Source organism: Solanum stenotomum, chromosome 3 (assembly GCF_019186545.1).
Source record: "Solanum stenotomum isolate F172 chromosome 3, ASM1918654v1, whole genome shotgun sequence".
NCBI classification, from domain to species: domain Eukaryota; kingdom Viridiplantae; phylum Streptophyta; class Magnoliopsida; order Solanales; family Solanaceae; genus Solanum; species Solanum stenotomum.
In genome coordinates, this window is record NC_064284.1 from 21,124,275 (window position 1) to 21,143,145 (window position 18,871).

The 18,871-nt window shown below is 30.9% G+C and overlaps 1 protein-coding gene across 1 annotated transcript; it reads left to right on the forward strand.

The window, feature by feature from the left end:
• The first annotated feature begins 3,589 nt into the window (after positions 1–3,589).
• Positions 3,590–9,662, forward strand: LOC125861025 (rhodanese-like domain-containing protein 9, chloroplastic). Its single transcript, XM_049541112.1, has 6 exons — positions 3,590–3,709; positions 3,782–4,026; positions 4,094–4,244; positions 6,697–6,782; positions 7,086–7,190; positions 9,420–9,662. Exons 1-6 carry the CDS (start codon positions 3,672–3,674, stop codon positions 9,488–9,490), a joined length of 696 nt encoding a protein of 231 aa, XP_049397069.1. The 5' UTR covers positions 3,590–3,671; the 3' UTR covers positions 9,491–9,662.
• The last annotated feature ends 9,209 nt before the right edge of the window (positions 9,663–18,871 follow it).

The window sequence follows — 18,871 nt, forward strand, 5'->3', positions numbered from 1 at the left end:
TAACTCTTCCATATGAAGATGATTTCTCTGAGGAAAATATCCCTACCAAATCTCGTCCTTGTCAGATGAATACCGAATTGGTTGAATTCTGCAAAAAGGAAATTGATAATTTATTACAAAAGGGATTGATAAAGCCTTCCAAATCACCATGGTCGTGTACTATTTTTTATGTTAATAACGCAGCAGAAAAAGAACAAGGTGTTCCCAGGTTAGTTATAAATTATAAACCTTTAAATAAATTTTTAAAATGGATTAGATATCCTATTCCTAATAAAAGAGATTTATTAACCAGATTATATGATGCTAATATCTTTTCAAAATTTGATTTAAAATCTGGATATTGGCAAATCCAAATATTTAGAGACCATTCATATAGAACGGCATTTAATGTTCCGTTTGGACAGTACGAATGGAATGTAATGCCTTTTGGGTTAAAGAATGCTCCCTCAGAATTTCAAAAGATAATGAATGATATTTTTAATCCCTATTTGGATTTCATCATAGTTTATATTGATGATATTTTGGTATACTCAAAGACTCTTGAAATGCATATTAAGCATTTAGACATTTTTAAGAAAATAGTTATTCAAAATGGTTTGGTCATATCTAAACCTAAAATGAGTCTTTTTCAAACAGAAGTTAGATTTTTGGGGCATTTGATTTGTCAAGGAAAAATGACTCCTATTCAGCGATCTATTGAATTTGCATCTAAATTCCTTGATATTATTACAGATAAGACGCAATTGCAGCGGTTTCTGGGAAGTTTAAACTACATTTCCCCATTCTACAAGAATTTATCTCGAGATTTAGCTCCGTTATATGGCAGGCTAAAAAAGGATCATAAAAAGCCTTGGACTGATAGTCTCACAGATCTTGTAAAGACTATTAAAGAAAGAGTTAAATCTTTACCTTGTTTAACCCTTGCAAATCCTGCTTGGCCAAAGATTGTAGAGACGGATGCGTCTAATATTGGGTATGGAGGTATATTAAAACAAATTAATCTGCACGATAAAAATGAATATCTTATTCGATTTCATTCAGGAAAATGGAGCGATGCTCAGAAAAAATATGCGACGGTAGCCCATGAAATGTTAACTATCGTTAAGTGCGTTTTAAAATTTCAAGATGATTTATATAATCAAAAAATTTTGATAAAAACTGATGCTCAGTCAGTCAAGTACATGTTTGATAAAGATTTTAAACATGATGCGTCTAAGTTAATTTTTGCTAGGTGGCAGGCACAATTAGCCCCTTTTGATTTCGAAATTCAGTATAAAAAGGGAAGTGATAAGAGAAATAACTAGGGTATACGTGTTCCCCACAATCTCATAACGCAGTAATCCTAGTAATAGCAATCCGAGGTAGGTTGAACCGAATAGCTTTGAGAACCGTCCTTGGTCACTTCCTAGCTACTAGCCTTCTTACTCGTTCGACGAGCCTTTATTTTTTAATTTGAGATTTAATTATATCTACGATATTGACTTGCATAAAGTGACACTAATTTTTTAATGTTAAACTAAAATGGTAAAGGCAACTAGGGTTGTGCTCGCATAATGAAGGTAATGTTGGGTAATGCCATGACAAAAAAGCTAAATAATGAATTCTTAGCTTAATTAAAAGTCCCTCAACCAAATCAATTAATTTCAGACTCTCTGATTAAAGCTTCAAATCCTTGCTTTTTTACTTACTCAGTTCCATATTAGTTGATTACTTTTAATTTTACTCGATGCTTAAAAATCAAATATAAGAAAAAATAATTTTACTAATTCACCCCTTAAAAACATCTTAGAAATTTTACAACAAATATGAACACTTTAAAAAAGAATTAATTGCAATAGTAATATAGAATTTTTTTTTAATTAATGTTTTCTTGATTTAGTAAGGTGATCAACTAATATGAAAAAATTATTTTTAGTATAACCATCAATTAATATGGGATGGAGAGAGTACTATATTCCTAATCTTTAATTTCCAATTAAGATAAATAACCAAATTTAATGTTTGCAACCATTAAATATAATTATAAAAATACAAAGATATAATAGAGGACATCAATGGCAAGAAAATGGAGTTTTCATGTATATATCTAATCACATTACTAACACAATGATCCCATAACCTAGATATAAAACTTCGCTACTCATAGTTTTAAGGATAGAAACAATACCCAATAGAATATTTATGAAAGCTTACAAAAGTGTTAAAAGAAGATGACAAATTAAAATAAAATTTTTTGGTCTCTTTAAAGCTCACCAACAAAAACAGTAACACCCCTCCCATTTGGACTATTACCCGAATCATAATTTTGTAGACCTTCACTTTGAGGTAATTTGGACTATTACCCGAATCATAATTTTGTAGACCCTTTAGTTAAATTAGTTAGATTAGAATGGTGCCCTAACGCACCTTTAATTTGTTAGGTGACGACTCTTCTTTTAAAACAAAACCTAAAAGAGTTGTCACGTCGTTGCATAATCTGTTTTGAGAAAAATGGGGCACGACATATATCCTGGAAGGGACAAGTCAAGAGTGACACTACTTCATTGGTGTAAATTATATCGCAGTGGGCTTAAATCTCCTTAAAGAGAGCGATATTCCACGCCTCAGCCTAAAAATCTGTTTATTCATTTTTGTCATTTTAATTTCAACGGTAATATTTTATATTTGTGATATACTACACCAACAAAGGATATAACAAAACCTTTTCCCATAAAACAAATTCAAAGGAACAAAGGCACAGTGGTACAAATAAATGTTGATAGCTGATAGAAAAGTTGTGGTTATAAAAATGAGCACATGTAAAACGCATTTCAATAATGTGATGAGGTGGGCAAAAATACAACCAATAGCTTAAAACTATTTAAAATATTTCTGTAAAAAAAAAAAAAAAAAAAAAAAAATTTTGCTTCAACGCTTCCTTTAGCTTTTAAATTTAATCTAACACTTTAAATAACTTAATATAAATAGTTTTTAGTATAATCAGTCAGTTATAATTATCATCCGAACATTTCAAATCGGAGGGGTGTTACTGTTTTTGTTGGTGAGCTTTAAAGAGACCAAAAAATTTTATTTTAATTTGTCATCTTCTTTTAACACTTTTGTAAGCTTTCATAAATATTCTATTGGGTATTGTTTCTATCCTTAAAACTATGAGTGGCGAAGTTTTATATCTAGGTTATGGGATCATTGTGTTAGTAATGTGATTAGATATATACATGAAAACTCCATTTTCTTGCCATTGATGTCCTCTATTATATCTTTGTATTTTTATAATTATATTTAATGGTTGCAAACATTAAATTTGGTTATTTATCTTAATTGGAAATTAAAGATTAGGAATATAGTACTCTCTCCATCCCATATAAGAGAAATAACTGCGGAAGGTTATTTTTATGTTATTGTTATTGTTATTGTTATTGTTATTGTTATTGTTATTATTATTATTGTTATTGTTATTGTTATTGTTATTATTATTATTATTATTATTATTATTATTATTATTATTATTGAATGGAGCCTGGATAAAGGAAAAAGTATATCTATTGTGTTCCACGTGGCAGAATTCTATTGACCATCTTAAATTTCTTGTGGGGCAGGGATATGGAAGAAACTATCTAAACATGGGAATGGGATTTGGTGTGTAAGAAAAAAAAAAAAGGAATTGGGAAACGATGGCAGGGATTACTTGCTATGGTCTCTCTTCTCAGAGGTAAAAAAAAAATAAGACTGATTTGTATATATATAAGTTTGTGTATGAATTGATGTATTTTGTACGTTTCAGCGTGTTGGGATTGGGATCGGAATCATCTAAATCTTTGTTAGTTATGAAAGGGAAACAAAGAGGAATAAGAGGTTTTCAAATAAAAGCACAAGTTGAATTTGTGAATGCTGAGGAGGCGAAGAAACTTGTTGGTGTTGAGGGATATGCAGTAGTAGATGTTCGTGACAAAACTCAATTTGAGAGAGCTCATATCAAAAACTGCTATCATGTACCACTCTTTATTGAGAACACAGATAATGACATAGGTAAGTTTTTTATGTTTTTTTTTAAAAAAAATTCAGATGAGATTGATTATTCGATTTTGTTGTACAGGGACCATTGTAAAGAGGCAACTCCACAATAATTTTGCTGGTTTATTTTTTGGATTGCCATTTACTAAGGCCAATCCTGAATTTGTGCAATCTGTTAAATCTCAATTTTCTCCTGAAAGCAAGCTCTTACTTGTCTGTCAAGAGGGTCTAAGGTAAGTCTATCTGAAAAATCAATTACTCCACCAATCTCTTGTCTCTATGGTACTACTAGTCTTTGAGAACGTGCATGTTTGTTCCAGAGACACACTTATACTGTACTAATGTCCCACTACGTGGCACTATCAACCAGATAGCTTGAAAAAATTATAAATATGCCATGGGCCTAGAAGATAGTGTCATGTGGGCCGAAAAGGGGTAGAAAATTATTTATAAAATAAGTTCAGGGGAGGTAATAGGACCTTAGTATAGTATAAGTGTGTATGAAATTTCGGGCATAGGTTGGAGGGATACTTATGCATTTTCCCTAAATTTTATTCCAAGTCATAATGAATCATTCTTGATGAAGATATTTTTTTCTCAACTCAATTTATCTAAGGGTTTTAGGTCAGAATTATATTGATCCTAGCACTTAAGGAATAACTCAACATTTGATCAAGTGAATCATTTAGTCTTCTTATAACACGAGTGTCAACAGATAACATTATACTAATTCTAAAAATCGTATACATTAAATACCTAATCTTTCTGAGAAACTACAAATTCACGTGCTCCATATTTTAGCCTTAAATTCGCCTCTACGTAGAAAAACATATATTGAATACCTTTTCTATTCATCATCAAATTAAAAGTAGTTTATTTCTTCAAACATCACCTTTCACCTATAAATTTACAATAATAGTAGATCCATCCCCCTTTTTCATTTTTTTGTTTTCATTTTAGTCTCACCAAATATCACCATTAAAGAGTAAAATTTCCAAACACAAAAGACTTACAAGGGAAGAAAAAGGAAAGGAAACAAAGGAAGATGACAATTTAGATCTTTTATTTTCAAGATTCAAGATTTTCATTCCCGATGTCTCTGATCTACTTTTGTATGAAGACAAATTTAAAAGGAAGAAAAAAAGATTAAGAGGGTGGAGGTGATGGTGATGGTGATGGTGGTTGTGAAGATGATGGTGACGATGGTTGTGGCTTGAGGGAGGTGGACGGAAGGTGAGAAAATAGGAATTTTACCGTTTATTTAATATTTTGATTAATAATTTTTAAAATAGTTAATGAAGATAATTATGACGTATTGTTAATTTATGTTACATAAAATTAACATGTCATCTATTTAAGGGCGAGTGAGCTACACACATGATAGGAAGGGTTTAAAAATATTTTTTTATTGAGTTTAAGGATTTAGTTGGTAAATGATTAAGTAGAAAGATTGAGAAAATGACATAAATGGTCTCTTAATTATAGGAGTAGGTTTAAAATGATCCATTAACTATACACTTAACGGATTTAGTCATTTAACTATTTAAAAACTTATCAGTTTTGGTCTCTTAACTATACACTTACAGGTTTTAGTCCCTTAACTATAAACTTATCGATTTTAGTCCTTTAAGTATTCAAAAACTTTCAGGTTTGGTCTTTGTCCATTTTCTTAATACAAATAGCTTAGGTTTATATTTACGGAATTCATGCCTCGAGAAATTAAATCTTTTAGCAATTTTTCCTATTGTTTCTCTCTCTCCGCTACATTTTCTTCAAATTAACCTTATGCGAAGAACCTTAACCTCAACGATTTAAAATAAAATTCAAAAATATAAGTCATAATTTTATTCAACAGATGATAAATGAAGCATATTATTGCTACTAATGACTTGAATATGCTAAAAGTTCATTATAAAAAGAAAAAAATTATTACCCGTTAAATCCAAAGTTTGTACTTCAACGATTTCATTGAACGGAATTCGTTTAATTTTTTCAGAAATTGAAATTTATAAAATGATAGATTTGCAATTTTTTAATTTTTTTTAAATAGGTCAATTTTATTATTCTTTTCATTTTATTTTACGTAAAGAAATTTGAGTAAATTAAATAAAATTCACACTGATTATCATATTCAAGTGCGAATTCAAGTCATTAACAACAATTATATGCTTAATTTTATCCTCAATTGAATAAAATTAGGACTTATATCTTCTTTCCTCATTAATTTTATTTTGAATCGTTGACGTTATTGTTCTTTTCATAAGAGTAGTTTGAAGAAAAAATGGTGGGGATAGAGAAACAACTTAAAAAATGGGTTAAAGATTTAATTTCACGAAGATTTCCATTAATATAAATCTAAGATATTTGTATTTAAAAAATGGACAAAGACCAAACATGATAAGTTTTTGAATACTTAAAGGACTAAAATCGGTAAGTTTATAATTAAGGGACTAAAATTGATAAGTGTATAGTTAAGGGACCAAATCTAATAAGTTTTTGAATAGTTTAAGGACTAAATCTATTAAGTGTATAGTTAAGGGACCATTTTAGACTTATTCATATAATTAAGGGACTATTTATGTCATTTTCTCTTTCAACCATTTCGAGTATATCTATTGATGGATGATGATAACTTACCTTTTCCTTATCTCTTTAACTTGTGTTGATCATCGTTTGTCCTTTAAGGTCCGCAGCTGCTGCCGAGAGATTAGAGAGAGCAGGTTATGACAACATAGCGTGCATAACATCAGGTCTTCAGACCGTAAAACCTGGTAAAACATGAAGTTAACACTTCAATTTAAAATTACTTGTATTTAAGGACTAGCTGACACTACATAAAAATGATCTTTAGCGGCAATTAATTAACGACAATAGTTGAATTGCCGCTAAATATGTATTTTTAGCGGCAATTAGCACTCTTTATATATGTCCCTAAAGCCTTTAATGATATTATATCTAATCACACTTAACTAATGTCGGTAAAGACTTTAACACTCTTTATTAATGTGTCTATTTATTGCCGCTAAAAGTTGTTTTTGTTATAGTGTGAAACTTAATATAATTGTCTTTATTAGGTACATTTGATTCCGTCGGTTCAAAAGAACTGCAAGATGCTGGCAAAGCTGGTCTGGTTACCATACAGGGCAAGATTTCAGCAGTTCTTGGAACTGTGCTTATCTGTAAGTTGTATAAGAGTATATCTTCAATGCTTCCTCATAAGTGTTTTAAGTTTTGTGCATTGAGAAAATTTTACACACTCAAATTAGTCAACATATTGTTGGACGCAGGGCCGTCTTAACCCCTAGGCCACTAAAGCAATCGCTTGGGGCCCCATATTTTTGGGGGCCCATTTTTTTAAAAAAAAAATTACTTATGAATGTTATTTTAAAATTTTTTTATATGTACTATGAGTGGTATGATTTCTACTAAGGAAATTGCATATGAAATGAATATAGAACCCGAATTTCGTAAGAAACAATTTGATGAAAATATTGATAACGAAATCACAAAATCCCTTGAAACTAGAGTTGATTAGTTTATATATATATATAGTAGATCAATCTATTTTCTTTCACTTCAAAATAGATTTGAACCAATTGAAGCATATGAAAATATTTTTTGTTTCTTATTTAGTGGTAAATTGATATTACTAGATGATGAGAATTTTAAAAACACTGTCTTAACCTTGAACTTTAACACATACTCCCTCCGTTTAAAAAAGAGTGACATGATTTGACTTGGCACGGAGTTTTAGAAAATAAAGAAGACTTTTGAATCTTATGGTCCTAAATTAAAATTATGTCAAATGTACTAAATTGTCCTTCAATCTTGTGGCTTTAAACATGTCACGTGGAAAACTGAAATTAAAATGTTACCAAAAAAGGAAAGAGGTCATTCTTTTTTAAAAAGACTAAAAAGGAAAGGAGGTCATTCTTTTTGAAACGGATGGAGTAATAGTTATTCTGTTATTGATGATTTAGATTTATTTTTTGAATTGAAAGTGTTAAGAGAAATAATACATGTAGAAGATAATGATCTAATGAATATACACAATCAAATAAAAGACTTGATTATTTTCCAAATACATATATTGCTTATGGAATAATGTTAACAGTTTCTCTAACCGTTGCCTCAGCTGAAAGAAGTTTTTCGAAACTAAAATTGATTAAATCTTATTTAAGATCAACGATGTCTCAAGAGAGATCGAATGAATTAGCTATATTATCAATTGAAAAGCAATTATTAAAACAATCGATTATACAACAGTAACTAATGATTTCGCATCTAAAAAAGCTAGAAAAATAGATTTTAAATAAAAGTATATATGATGAAAAAATAAAATATTAGGGTCCCTCCCTCAAATTTCGCTTCAGGCCCCCAATCTTGTTGAGTCGGCCCTATGTTGGAGGCAACTTTTCTAGCAATAAATTTTCGTAGCAAGTCAAATTGCATTGTAATGTCTTTGAAAAGAACCTCTCTACTTCTCCAAGATATGGGTAAGGTTTGTGTACGTTCGTAGAATTATATGCAGGGGCGGCTCTAAGGCTTGGCCAGTGAGGCCATTGCCTTAGGCCTCAAAAATTTGAAGGCCCCAAATTTGTTTAAATTATTATTATTAATTTGATTATATATTAATATAATTTATATAAATAAAATTGTTATTGTATATTTTTTATTATTATTTGTTTGAGAGTATTTTTTACCAATAAGTTCATAAATTCTCATAATCTTTTCACTCATTAGTTGATATATTTGTTTTAACTTCCAATTTTATATTTTATCCTTTTTATATAGGAACTAAGTTATATATATTGATAACATAATGAATTTTTTTCAATTTTTTCTTAGACTACGTGGACATAAAAATATTCATGCACAAATTTCCTTTTCGTTTTAATTTAATATATTATATGAAAATTTTATAATTTGTTTTAGATATTCACGTGCTACTTAATGAAATGAATTATATCATTTAAAAATAATTATATCATTTAAATTGATCTGAAATTTGGATATTTTTGTTAGTATCCATGCTCAAAACTCTACTATTAAGTTATGTATGTTCTTTTCTTTTTCTTATTTGTGATGATAGCCAAATTAAAATTACAATTTGAGTTTTGAAGCTTAACATCGATAATCCATCACTTTTATTTTTTGTACTCTTCTTCCTTTTCTTTTTTTATGTGTAAAAATTGATATTTTTTGTCTTAAATGATTAATCTATTGTGTAGAAAATAGATTTCCTTGTTAATGTATACATTTTATAAAATAAATTTAAGGACCTCTTAATATGATTTTGCCTTAGGCCACGAGATTTGTTGAACCGCCCCTGATTATATGTAAATATTATTTCATGCATAATGAATTGATCTTTGTGCATCTGATAAAGGATTTGACTGATCTTTCAGGTGCACTTCTATTTGTAACTTTCTTCCCTGATCAAGCAGAACAGATTCTTCAAATGGCTCCTTCAAGCTAACACTTAAACTTTTGCTTGGCGTCACCAGTATGTTTGTGTAGAGAGAGAACTGTTTGATATTAGCATCATCCCGATTTTAATTTATAGATGTCTCACTTCACTATTATATGATTGGTAAAACACATATTTCTTCTTAATTAATTAAATACTAAATGCTATTTCTTTTTGTTCAGATGAGGAAGGAAGTCAAATGATGCTTTATTTAATGTGATAGCAAGCTTTAATTACATGAACTACAATCAAGTGAAACTAAACTATTGGCAATTATCCACTAAAGAAGCTCCTAAACAATAGGAGTAAATATTCCTAAATATGCTCCAAAACACTAGGAGACTTGTTTAAACTAGGAACAAGAGATGAGCAAGATAACATCCTATGACTTAGTCAAATCTCAAGCTAGGCATGGTGCAACAATATCTAACTTGGATCGACACATAGTAAAAGTTGGTTTAGATAGTGGCTAAGTGAAGGTTTCAACAAGTTGATCACGAGCATGAGTATGCGTAACATGAACTTGAACCTAGTCATGTGCATATGAAAAATCTACAATAATTTGTTTTATACGAATATGAAACACTGGGGGTAAGATAAATAAACATTGTCACAATACATGTAACTCATGGAGTAAGTTTTGCTCCCAAGTGAACTCCGAAAGTGCATTGACAATTGATTTATACTATGTCTCGGTGGATGAGTGAGTCACATCATGTTACTTTCTTGATGATCATTTGACTGGATTAGGTCCATACCAAAGGATGTAACCTGATGTAGAGATTCTGTCATTCGAATCACCTGCCCAGTCTGCATATACATACATATACAAATTAGAGACAGAGCTGCATAGGATGTTAAGTTCCGAACTCATTGTTTCTTTGGGATACCGTAGAAGTCCTTTAACAACTTTACAATGGTCATTAGTCAGAACACACATAGATTTCAACAATCTATTGACTATGTAAGAGAGGTCAAATCGAGTAAAGGAAAAATACTGTAGTTTGCCAATAGTGTGCCGATAACAAGTGGCATCTATAGGTGGGGAACCGTCATTGTCATGACTCAATTTGTGAGATCGTTCTGGCACGTATTGGTCTCTAATTTAATAGGAGAATCCTTACCATCCATCCCTTTTATAAAAAAAGAAGAATAATTTCAAGAGGAACCTTTTCACAGTTTTAGTCAACTAAATTGCAAATGCCTAGAATCATACTTAATTCATAAAATCAAACATTTCCCAAGGACCTAGTATAGACATGTACAAAAGCATCTAATATAGAATAATGAAAAAGAAATAAAAGACAGCTTCCTCCTGAGAAGAGAATACTTAGAAGTTGATGATGAATATACACCACTTCATGAACTAATACTTCAACAATCTGAAACACACATACACTCAGAGGCGGATCTAGGATTTGGAGGTCCTGGGTGCCACATTGTTTAAGTAAAGCGGGTCGGTTGCTTTAATTTTAGGTTACAATCGAGTTATTTATCTTTTTTCAATTTTTATAAACAAATCGATTAAACATGCATGTTAGTAATTTTTTATTTTAGATATTATGAGGCTAAAGCTAGCTAGACAATTCAATGTTTATTTCTTTTTAGGAATTAGTGGCCTTATTCACTGAAACTTTGTGGAAAAAAAGAGATTTTTCATACTAAAATTTGAGCTTGTATAAACTATCTAATAGTGTAACTTAATATATTCATATTTCATTGACTTTATGTGTTGTTGCAAAATATAACAAAGAGAATACAAATTTTAGTTTCAATCTAGTCATCCTACTTAGCAAGAACGTTGGTGAAAATCGAAAGAACCTTCAAATTAAAAGGACTCTAATAATAATATTCACCATTTTTAAAACTTATATTTTTTTATAACTACTATTTAAATATATTCTTAATAATATTTATGTCACGTTCATAATTCAGTACTCATTAATTGATAAAAGAATAAACACGCGACACTCATATCAAGAGATTAATAATTAGTGAAAGAGAAAGTAAAAAAACTTAAGAATTAATTATGGTGAATAAGAGTCAATTTGAATTAATAAAAAATACTTGTAAATAATTAAGAATGAATGGAAGGAAAAAAAAAACCTTCCCACATTAATAAAAATGAAAAAAAAAAAAAAAGCTTCCAAAAATTTAATGCTGTAGACGAGGTTCGAACCCGCACTGCCCGTGTGGCAATTTAAAATGGAATAAATACACCACAAACGCTGACATGGCATAAAGAGTGTGGACACTCTCTTGAAGGCAAGTGATGAATGCACAAATTGGACACATGTCATTTTTTTATTGGTAACTTTATAATTAGTTAGTACACATATTTTTTGATATTAAAACTTATATATATTTAATTATTTTTATTTCTTTCTTTGTAAAATATTTATTTTAATTTCTTTTCACTTTAAACTTTTTTTAATTAATTTATTATCTTTTCACTTATTATTTTTAAAAAATTATGTGTATTTTTTTAAAAAAAATAAAAATTAAAAGTGTTCTTTAATTTTAACGTTTTAGTTTTTGTATGTTTTATTTGATTTTCTTCACTTATTTTGATATCCGTTCAAAATTAAATTATTTTAAATACAAGACATTTGGAATTAAATTTGAAATCAAATCAAAACGAAAGACAGAGAAAAAAAATTAATAGAAAAATAAAAGAGAAAAAACAATGAATGTAGGTAAAAAAAAAGTTTCGATACAAGGTAAAAAATGTGTATTAACTTAATTTAAATACAAGATAAAGAAAATAAGAATATTTTTTAAATTAAAATTTTCATTTTTTTAAAAAAAATAATAATTTACACACGTGGCGGGCGAGCGTGTACAAACACAACCAACTTGGATGGTTGAAGGTGCCATGTCAGCACAAAAGGTGCACAAAAATACGAAAAAAATGAGTTCAGGGGAGTAATAGGACCTTAGTTAAGTTTAGGTGTGTCTCTGAGATTTCGGTCATAGTATAAGGGAGTACTTATGTCTTATCCCTATAATAATCATTACAAAACTATAATTATAAGCAGACACACAATCGAAAAATTATATTGTCACGGCCGAGACTATTCCCTATGTGTAACACGGCGCTTAGAACTACAAATGGTCCAAAGCTAACCCTAGATACTAGCATAAGTCATGAGAAACTAAATATAAACATGTATAAGATCTAAAATAGTCATGGAATAAACTGATTCAATACATTACTAAACAAAATTTTGTTTACAACAACTGTAATTTGAAAAGAAACTGAAACTAAGTAGACTGAATACAACAATACTAACTGACTGTCTATGAACCTCTACTAATATCGAATATAGGTGGCCGTGACATGACCCCCTACTTCCCTCAATGAATACGTATAAATAGAAATAAAATACTAGAACTACACACTGACTTGAGTACCCGAAAAAAGAGTACTTATCATCTGTTGGGTAGAACCTAAGAACCCAAATCTACACCATTGTAACATCTAGTACCTTCTTGGAAGAAACTTTATATGATCAGCAACTTTCTGTAGAAGGCAAGAATTCAGCTAGGGAAATATGATCACATTCGAGGTGGAGGTGGATGGATTAGCAGTGAAGTCACAAGCACTAATTATGATCTTGTTGAAGAGATGCATTTTCTTTATGCTAGAGTTGTGAAAACAAGAGACCTACCGCCAAAGCCTGTAACAGGGAGTTGTGATCAGGGCCGGCTCTATGCTTGCAAAAATAAGGCCTTCGCCTTAGGCCCCCAAATTTCGGGGGCCCCAAATTTTTGTGAAGAATAAATTATATGTTAAAATTTTTATAGAAAAATTAATTATTTATGATAAAAAGTATAATTTTTTTAAAAATAAATTATTTTATCCACTTTAACATCTTTTGTACTTTGTTAAAAATAAGAATTAACAGTGAAAAGTGTTGAACAAAGTGAATTACGAATTATTTTTTATTTCTTTTTAAATTTTAGTTTCAAGCATTACTCTAAGCATATTAAAATGAGATATACCAAGTCATCAATTTTTTGAGTCAAATTCTATGATTCTAAACTTCTAACTCTTATCTGTATTTAATATTTATCAACTTATTACATATATCATTATGTTAACAATGCATATAATAATTGTCTCACTTAAAGGATGTTTTTCAATGTTGTGTTGATAAAATCTTACCTAAAACTAGTAACTCAAAAAACAATATTAAGTACTAATAATTTTCATCTTAATAGTGTACTTTTTTTTTTTTTTGAATAAATACGTATATGAAGTGTATTTATATTTTAGGCCGAGAATTGAAATTTCGCTTTAGGCTCCCAATTACGTTGAACCGCCCCTGGGGAAAGCAAATCAAATACAATTAAAAAAAAAAAGTACCACAAGAAGTATATATAACTTCTTGGAATCATACATAACAATATAATGTTTCTTTTTATGAGAGAAAAAATATTCTATCATCTCTATATGATTTGCACGTTATGGATATATCTATTTTTTGAAAGAAAATTCTCAAAGTGTATATTAATAAGGTTGAACACGGTAAGACAGAAAAGGGATAATGCTTAGGTCAAATAAAGATGGTTAAACTTTTAAAAAATACAAAAAGTGAGACTAAATTCAAGTGCATTTACAAAGTTTCTCGAAATACATGACGTACGTGCATATAGACTATGCCAAGAACACCTCAACAAAACAATATTGTAGAAAGGCATAATCGGTACACTTATAAATATGATTAGGAGTATGATGAGTAATTTCATTATCCAAATAATTATGGATGTATACTCTTAAAATCATCATATATTTATTAAATGAGATTCTAGTAAGGCAATTTCAAAGACTCGTTTTATACTATTGCTTGAGAGAAAATCTAATTTAAGACACTTGCATGGGGTTGCTCAATGGAATTTAAAATGATAATTCACATAAAAAAAAATAGATTCTCGAACAATAAATTGTTACCTAATTAATTATCCAAAGAAATCTAAAAGATATAAGATTTTACAGTCCAAATCAATAAAATTCAAGAATTGTTGAATCTGACAATGCAGAATTCATTAAGAAAGGTATGGGAGTGTTGAATGATAAAGTACGAAAATAAATGAGGTAATGATAAATACTCTATAACTCATAAATATGCTTACGTTCATGGCAATTACAAATATGTTTCTGCTATAAAAAACACTTTAATATACTAATAAACATTATTTGGATGAAACACTTCTGAAAGAGATTAATTCACGAACCAGGGCATATTATTACAAAAAATCTCAATTATAAATTATTATTTTTTGGCTATTTTAAATGATTATGTGACTTATCTAGAGTTAGGTTTTGTTAATTGATCAATTAAAGACATGATTTGTCATTTTTACAAGCCACAATTGTATCCCGGATGAAAGTCAAGTAGGACAAACACCCTCTATCGAGCTCTAATGAAGGAGATAATCTTGCTAGGGTAAGAACCACTAGCCCCCATCCACTCAACTCTCGAACACCCGACATCACTGAGGTCACAGTCTTAGCATAAGAATCAAGAATAACATGATGAGGAGAAAGTCATCCATACCCAAGATCAATACACTTGATCTACCACTAAGGATTCACTTATGGGTGTACAAACATGAATAGGGGAATGCATGCAATCAGACATCATATCAAACCCAATAGCAAAATAGGTGTACATATGAGAAAGTAGATCCCGAATCAAATAATGCAGACACAGGTCGATAGCAAACTGGGACGATACATGTGATCACAACATCAGAAGTCTCAGCTTGGAAGAGCATAACACTGGCCATCTCGGTCGTCTATAGTCTGAGTAGAACCTCTACCTCCATCCTACGGAGCTGGAGTACCCCTACCAGTAGTCCTGCCACATCTATCGGAGTGAACTCTGCCTTGACCCCTTGTCGAAGACGCTGAATTCCTAGCTGGAGCAGATGAATAAGAACGTTGAGATCCTAAAGGAGTCTATAGAGGGAATTGTTGCATCATATGACCTGGATCCCCACAAGTAAAGCAAAATCTCGGCATAGATAACTGATGTTACAAACTAGATGAACTAATGAATAAGAACGCTGAGATCCTGAAGAAGTCTGTAGAGGGAACTGTTGCATCATATGACCTGGATCCTTACAAGTAAAGAAAGATCTAGGCATAGATAACTGTTGTTGCGAACTAGATGAACTATCATGGCCACCTCGGCCATAACCATAAGATCATCGGGCTAAATGCCCACTCTCAGTTGCTGGCATAAAAGCATGAACTGGTCGCCGACACTAAAAAGAACTACTACCTTTATGCGAACCTCTGCCTCCAAATGAGGCACCAGAAAACTGACCAAAAGAGCGGGTCCTTTTGGGCTCCCCAAGCTCCTCTAAAACCATTAACTCTACCTCCTTCGTGGTTCTCACAATGGACTAGAAGGAAGCCCATCTCTAGCTGCCCTAAACACTAGGATCTAACGGAATAAGACAACACTCTCACAAATCTGTAAACTCTCGCTGCCTTATTCGAAACAATAGTCAAAACATGCCTAGAAAGCTCATAGAAATATGCCTCATACTCGATCACAGACAAAATGCCTTGAGTCAAGCTCTCAAACCTTAGAAAACTTCCATCTGTCATGATACAAGGAATGAAGCGGTCCTTGAAAGCACTAGAAAACACATCTCACTCTGCCGGAGGAGATCGAATTAGTCTAGACTTCATAAAAGTCCCCCACCACTCTTTAGAGCGGTCATGAAGCTGGAGTGCAACAAATTGGACACCACGAGCATCCACCATACCCACAACCTCAAGCATCTCATGGCACAACGTTTCTAGAACTCATGAGCATCTTTACTTTTACCACCCTAAAACTATGTGGTTTCATTTTCTAAAACCTCTCATAACACTGTTGATGAGCCGCTATCAAAATAACCTCGAGAGCAATTTGTACATTAACAACCAGCGCAAGAACCACTTATGGTTGGCCCAACTGAACCTGAATACCCAGAGTCTGTTGCTGACCTAGAGTCTGTGCCCCTACTCTCATCTGAGCACCCTGTGGCGTACCTATCGCACTACCCAGAGAGAGATTCTCTAACACACTTAGTATCCTCAACAAAGTCTCCTGAAACAAATGAGCTCCAAACTCGGGAGGAAAATGGTCCTCAACAACCTCAACTTGTGGCTCAAGAGAAGCCTCTCTAGCTCTACCTTTGGCTGGTGCCACTCATCAGGCATGACCTCTAGCCAGTTCCACTCCACGAGCACGGCCTCTAGCTCGGGCTCTACCTCTACCCCTAGCTGGGGCCTCAACAACAAGCTCGGGGACTCCCTCTACTCTACCACTAGAAACAGAAGTTCTAGTCTTCAACATTTGCCAAAACAACACGTGGAAACTCAGCACTAGAAAAGGTAACCACGCACGATAATAAAGGATAAAATAAAAAGGAAGTTTCCTAACAATCTTTGGAGCCTCTTGAAGATAAATACATATGTCTCTGTACCGATGGCAAGACCTACTTAGACTTGGCTTGTCTTATACACACATGAGACCTGTGAACCTGGGGCTCTGATACCATGTTGTCACGATCCAAAAATGGACGTGATGACACTTGTCTATTCCCACCGAGACAAGTCAGCCTCAACCTAACAATAAAGAAAGAAATGCAGAAAAATTAAATCGAGAACAAGACAAAGGCGGAAAACTTATTTATTCTAAACAATACCCCAAAACCTGGTTGTCACGTGTACAAGCCGCTAATGAAAATACAGAACTCGGAAAGTCAAGTTTCAGTTTCCTAATGAGCCAATTTTAAAGTGGAGGAGTAGTTCAGCAGTGTCTGCAGAGGGTCGTTTTATTTCATACCTTAAGCCTAGAAAGTTAGTTTCTAAGGGGTGTGTGTATGAATTAACGTATAAATTTGTATAATTTTAGTAATAGAAGATTTTTTTTAGTATTGCCATGTGTATTTAATTTATATGAAAATTGATTTTGTTCAACTATGTATTATATGGAATCACTATATAATATGGTATACAGATTGGTTTTCTTTTTTTAAAGCATGCTATATACAATATGTTTTAGTGTATAAAATTGGTATATAATATGATATACAAACTATTTTACTTACTCTTTTTTTGATCAGGTTATATATGTATGTTCTGTATGGAATGGATATATAATACGGTATACAAATTGATTTGCCTAAAAAAATTATACCATGTTATATACAAACATATAAATCAGTGTATGAATTGTGTATAAAATATGGTATACAAACTTGTTATAGTGTGTGTGTGGGTGGGTGGAATGGATATAGAATATGGTATACAAAATGGTTTACATAATTTTTATACCATGTTATATATAAACATATATTAGTCTATAAATTGTGTAAAAAAATATGGTATACAAACTCATTTACGTAGTTTTTCTACCAGATTTTGTACAAACATGTTTTAGTATATGATTTATGTATAAAATATTATAATACAAATTAATTTACTTAATGGAGTGAGTCAATTAGTTGGTAAAATTAGCTACAAAATCCTTTTGTTGGCAAATGCTTAGCTAGTAATTTGTTGGTAATCCGTTAATAAACTATACTCTATTTTTTTCTACTATATTTACCAATCGATATATATTCAGTTAGTAATATTACCAATGGAATTAGTAATATTACCAACGGAAGGTGTTTGTTGGTGATATTTGTTGATAATTCATTAGTAGAAAGTTGCTAAATTAGGCGTCATTTTTTCTCTCCATATTTACCAACTAAATTATTTAGTTACTAAAATTTAGTAGGTATTTCGTTAGGAATTCGTTGCTAAATTCTGAATTACAAATTAGTTACCAATTTGTTACTAATATACTAACAGATTTGAGTTGTTGATAAAATCTGTTGACAATTTAGGATGTTTTTTAAGTGCGAAAAATATAGAACCTATTAAATGGAGTGATGTTATTAAAAAAGGAATTAAAATTCATGAAATTAACAAATCTTATATCTCATTGAATATCCAAAAAGTTTCTATTAAGAAAATAGAGCTTAGATGAATTTTTAAAATCAAGCAGGATTTAAAAAGAGAAAATTTTAGAAATAGCAAATATAATAGATATAATAAGGCTCTATAACTATAGTTTTGATAATTGATCTTCATAGCTATAGTTTGTTTGGTATGGAGGCTGTGGTATGTATATTTCTATCAGTTTATATATATCGCTTGAAAATATATACATTTTATGTTAACTACTACAATAAAGTCTTTATTTAAACAAATCATTGTGTTTATATGTGTGTCCATTATTTATATAGTAGACGATTTTTGTGTATGGAGTTGTTTAAATCATATGCGGAAGATTAAAATTTCCAGTTATTATAATTTATAAATTAAATGTCCACAAT

Coding starts and splice junctions, on each gene's coding strand:
- LOC125861025 (XM_049541112.1), top strand. CDS start 3,672: ATGGCAGGGATTACTTGCTATGGTCTCTCTTCTCAGAG. Junction 3,710..3,781: donor TATGGTCTCTCTTCTCAGAG/GTAAAAAAAAAA, acceptor TGTACGTTTCAG/CGTGTTGGGATTGGGATCGG. Junction 7,191..9,419: donor TCTTGGAACTGTGCTTATCT/GTAAGTTGTATA, acceptor CTGATCTTTCAG/GTGCACTTCTATTTGTAACT.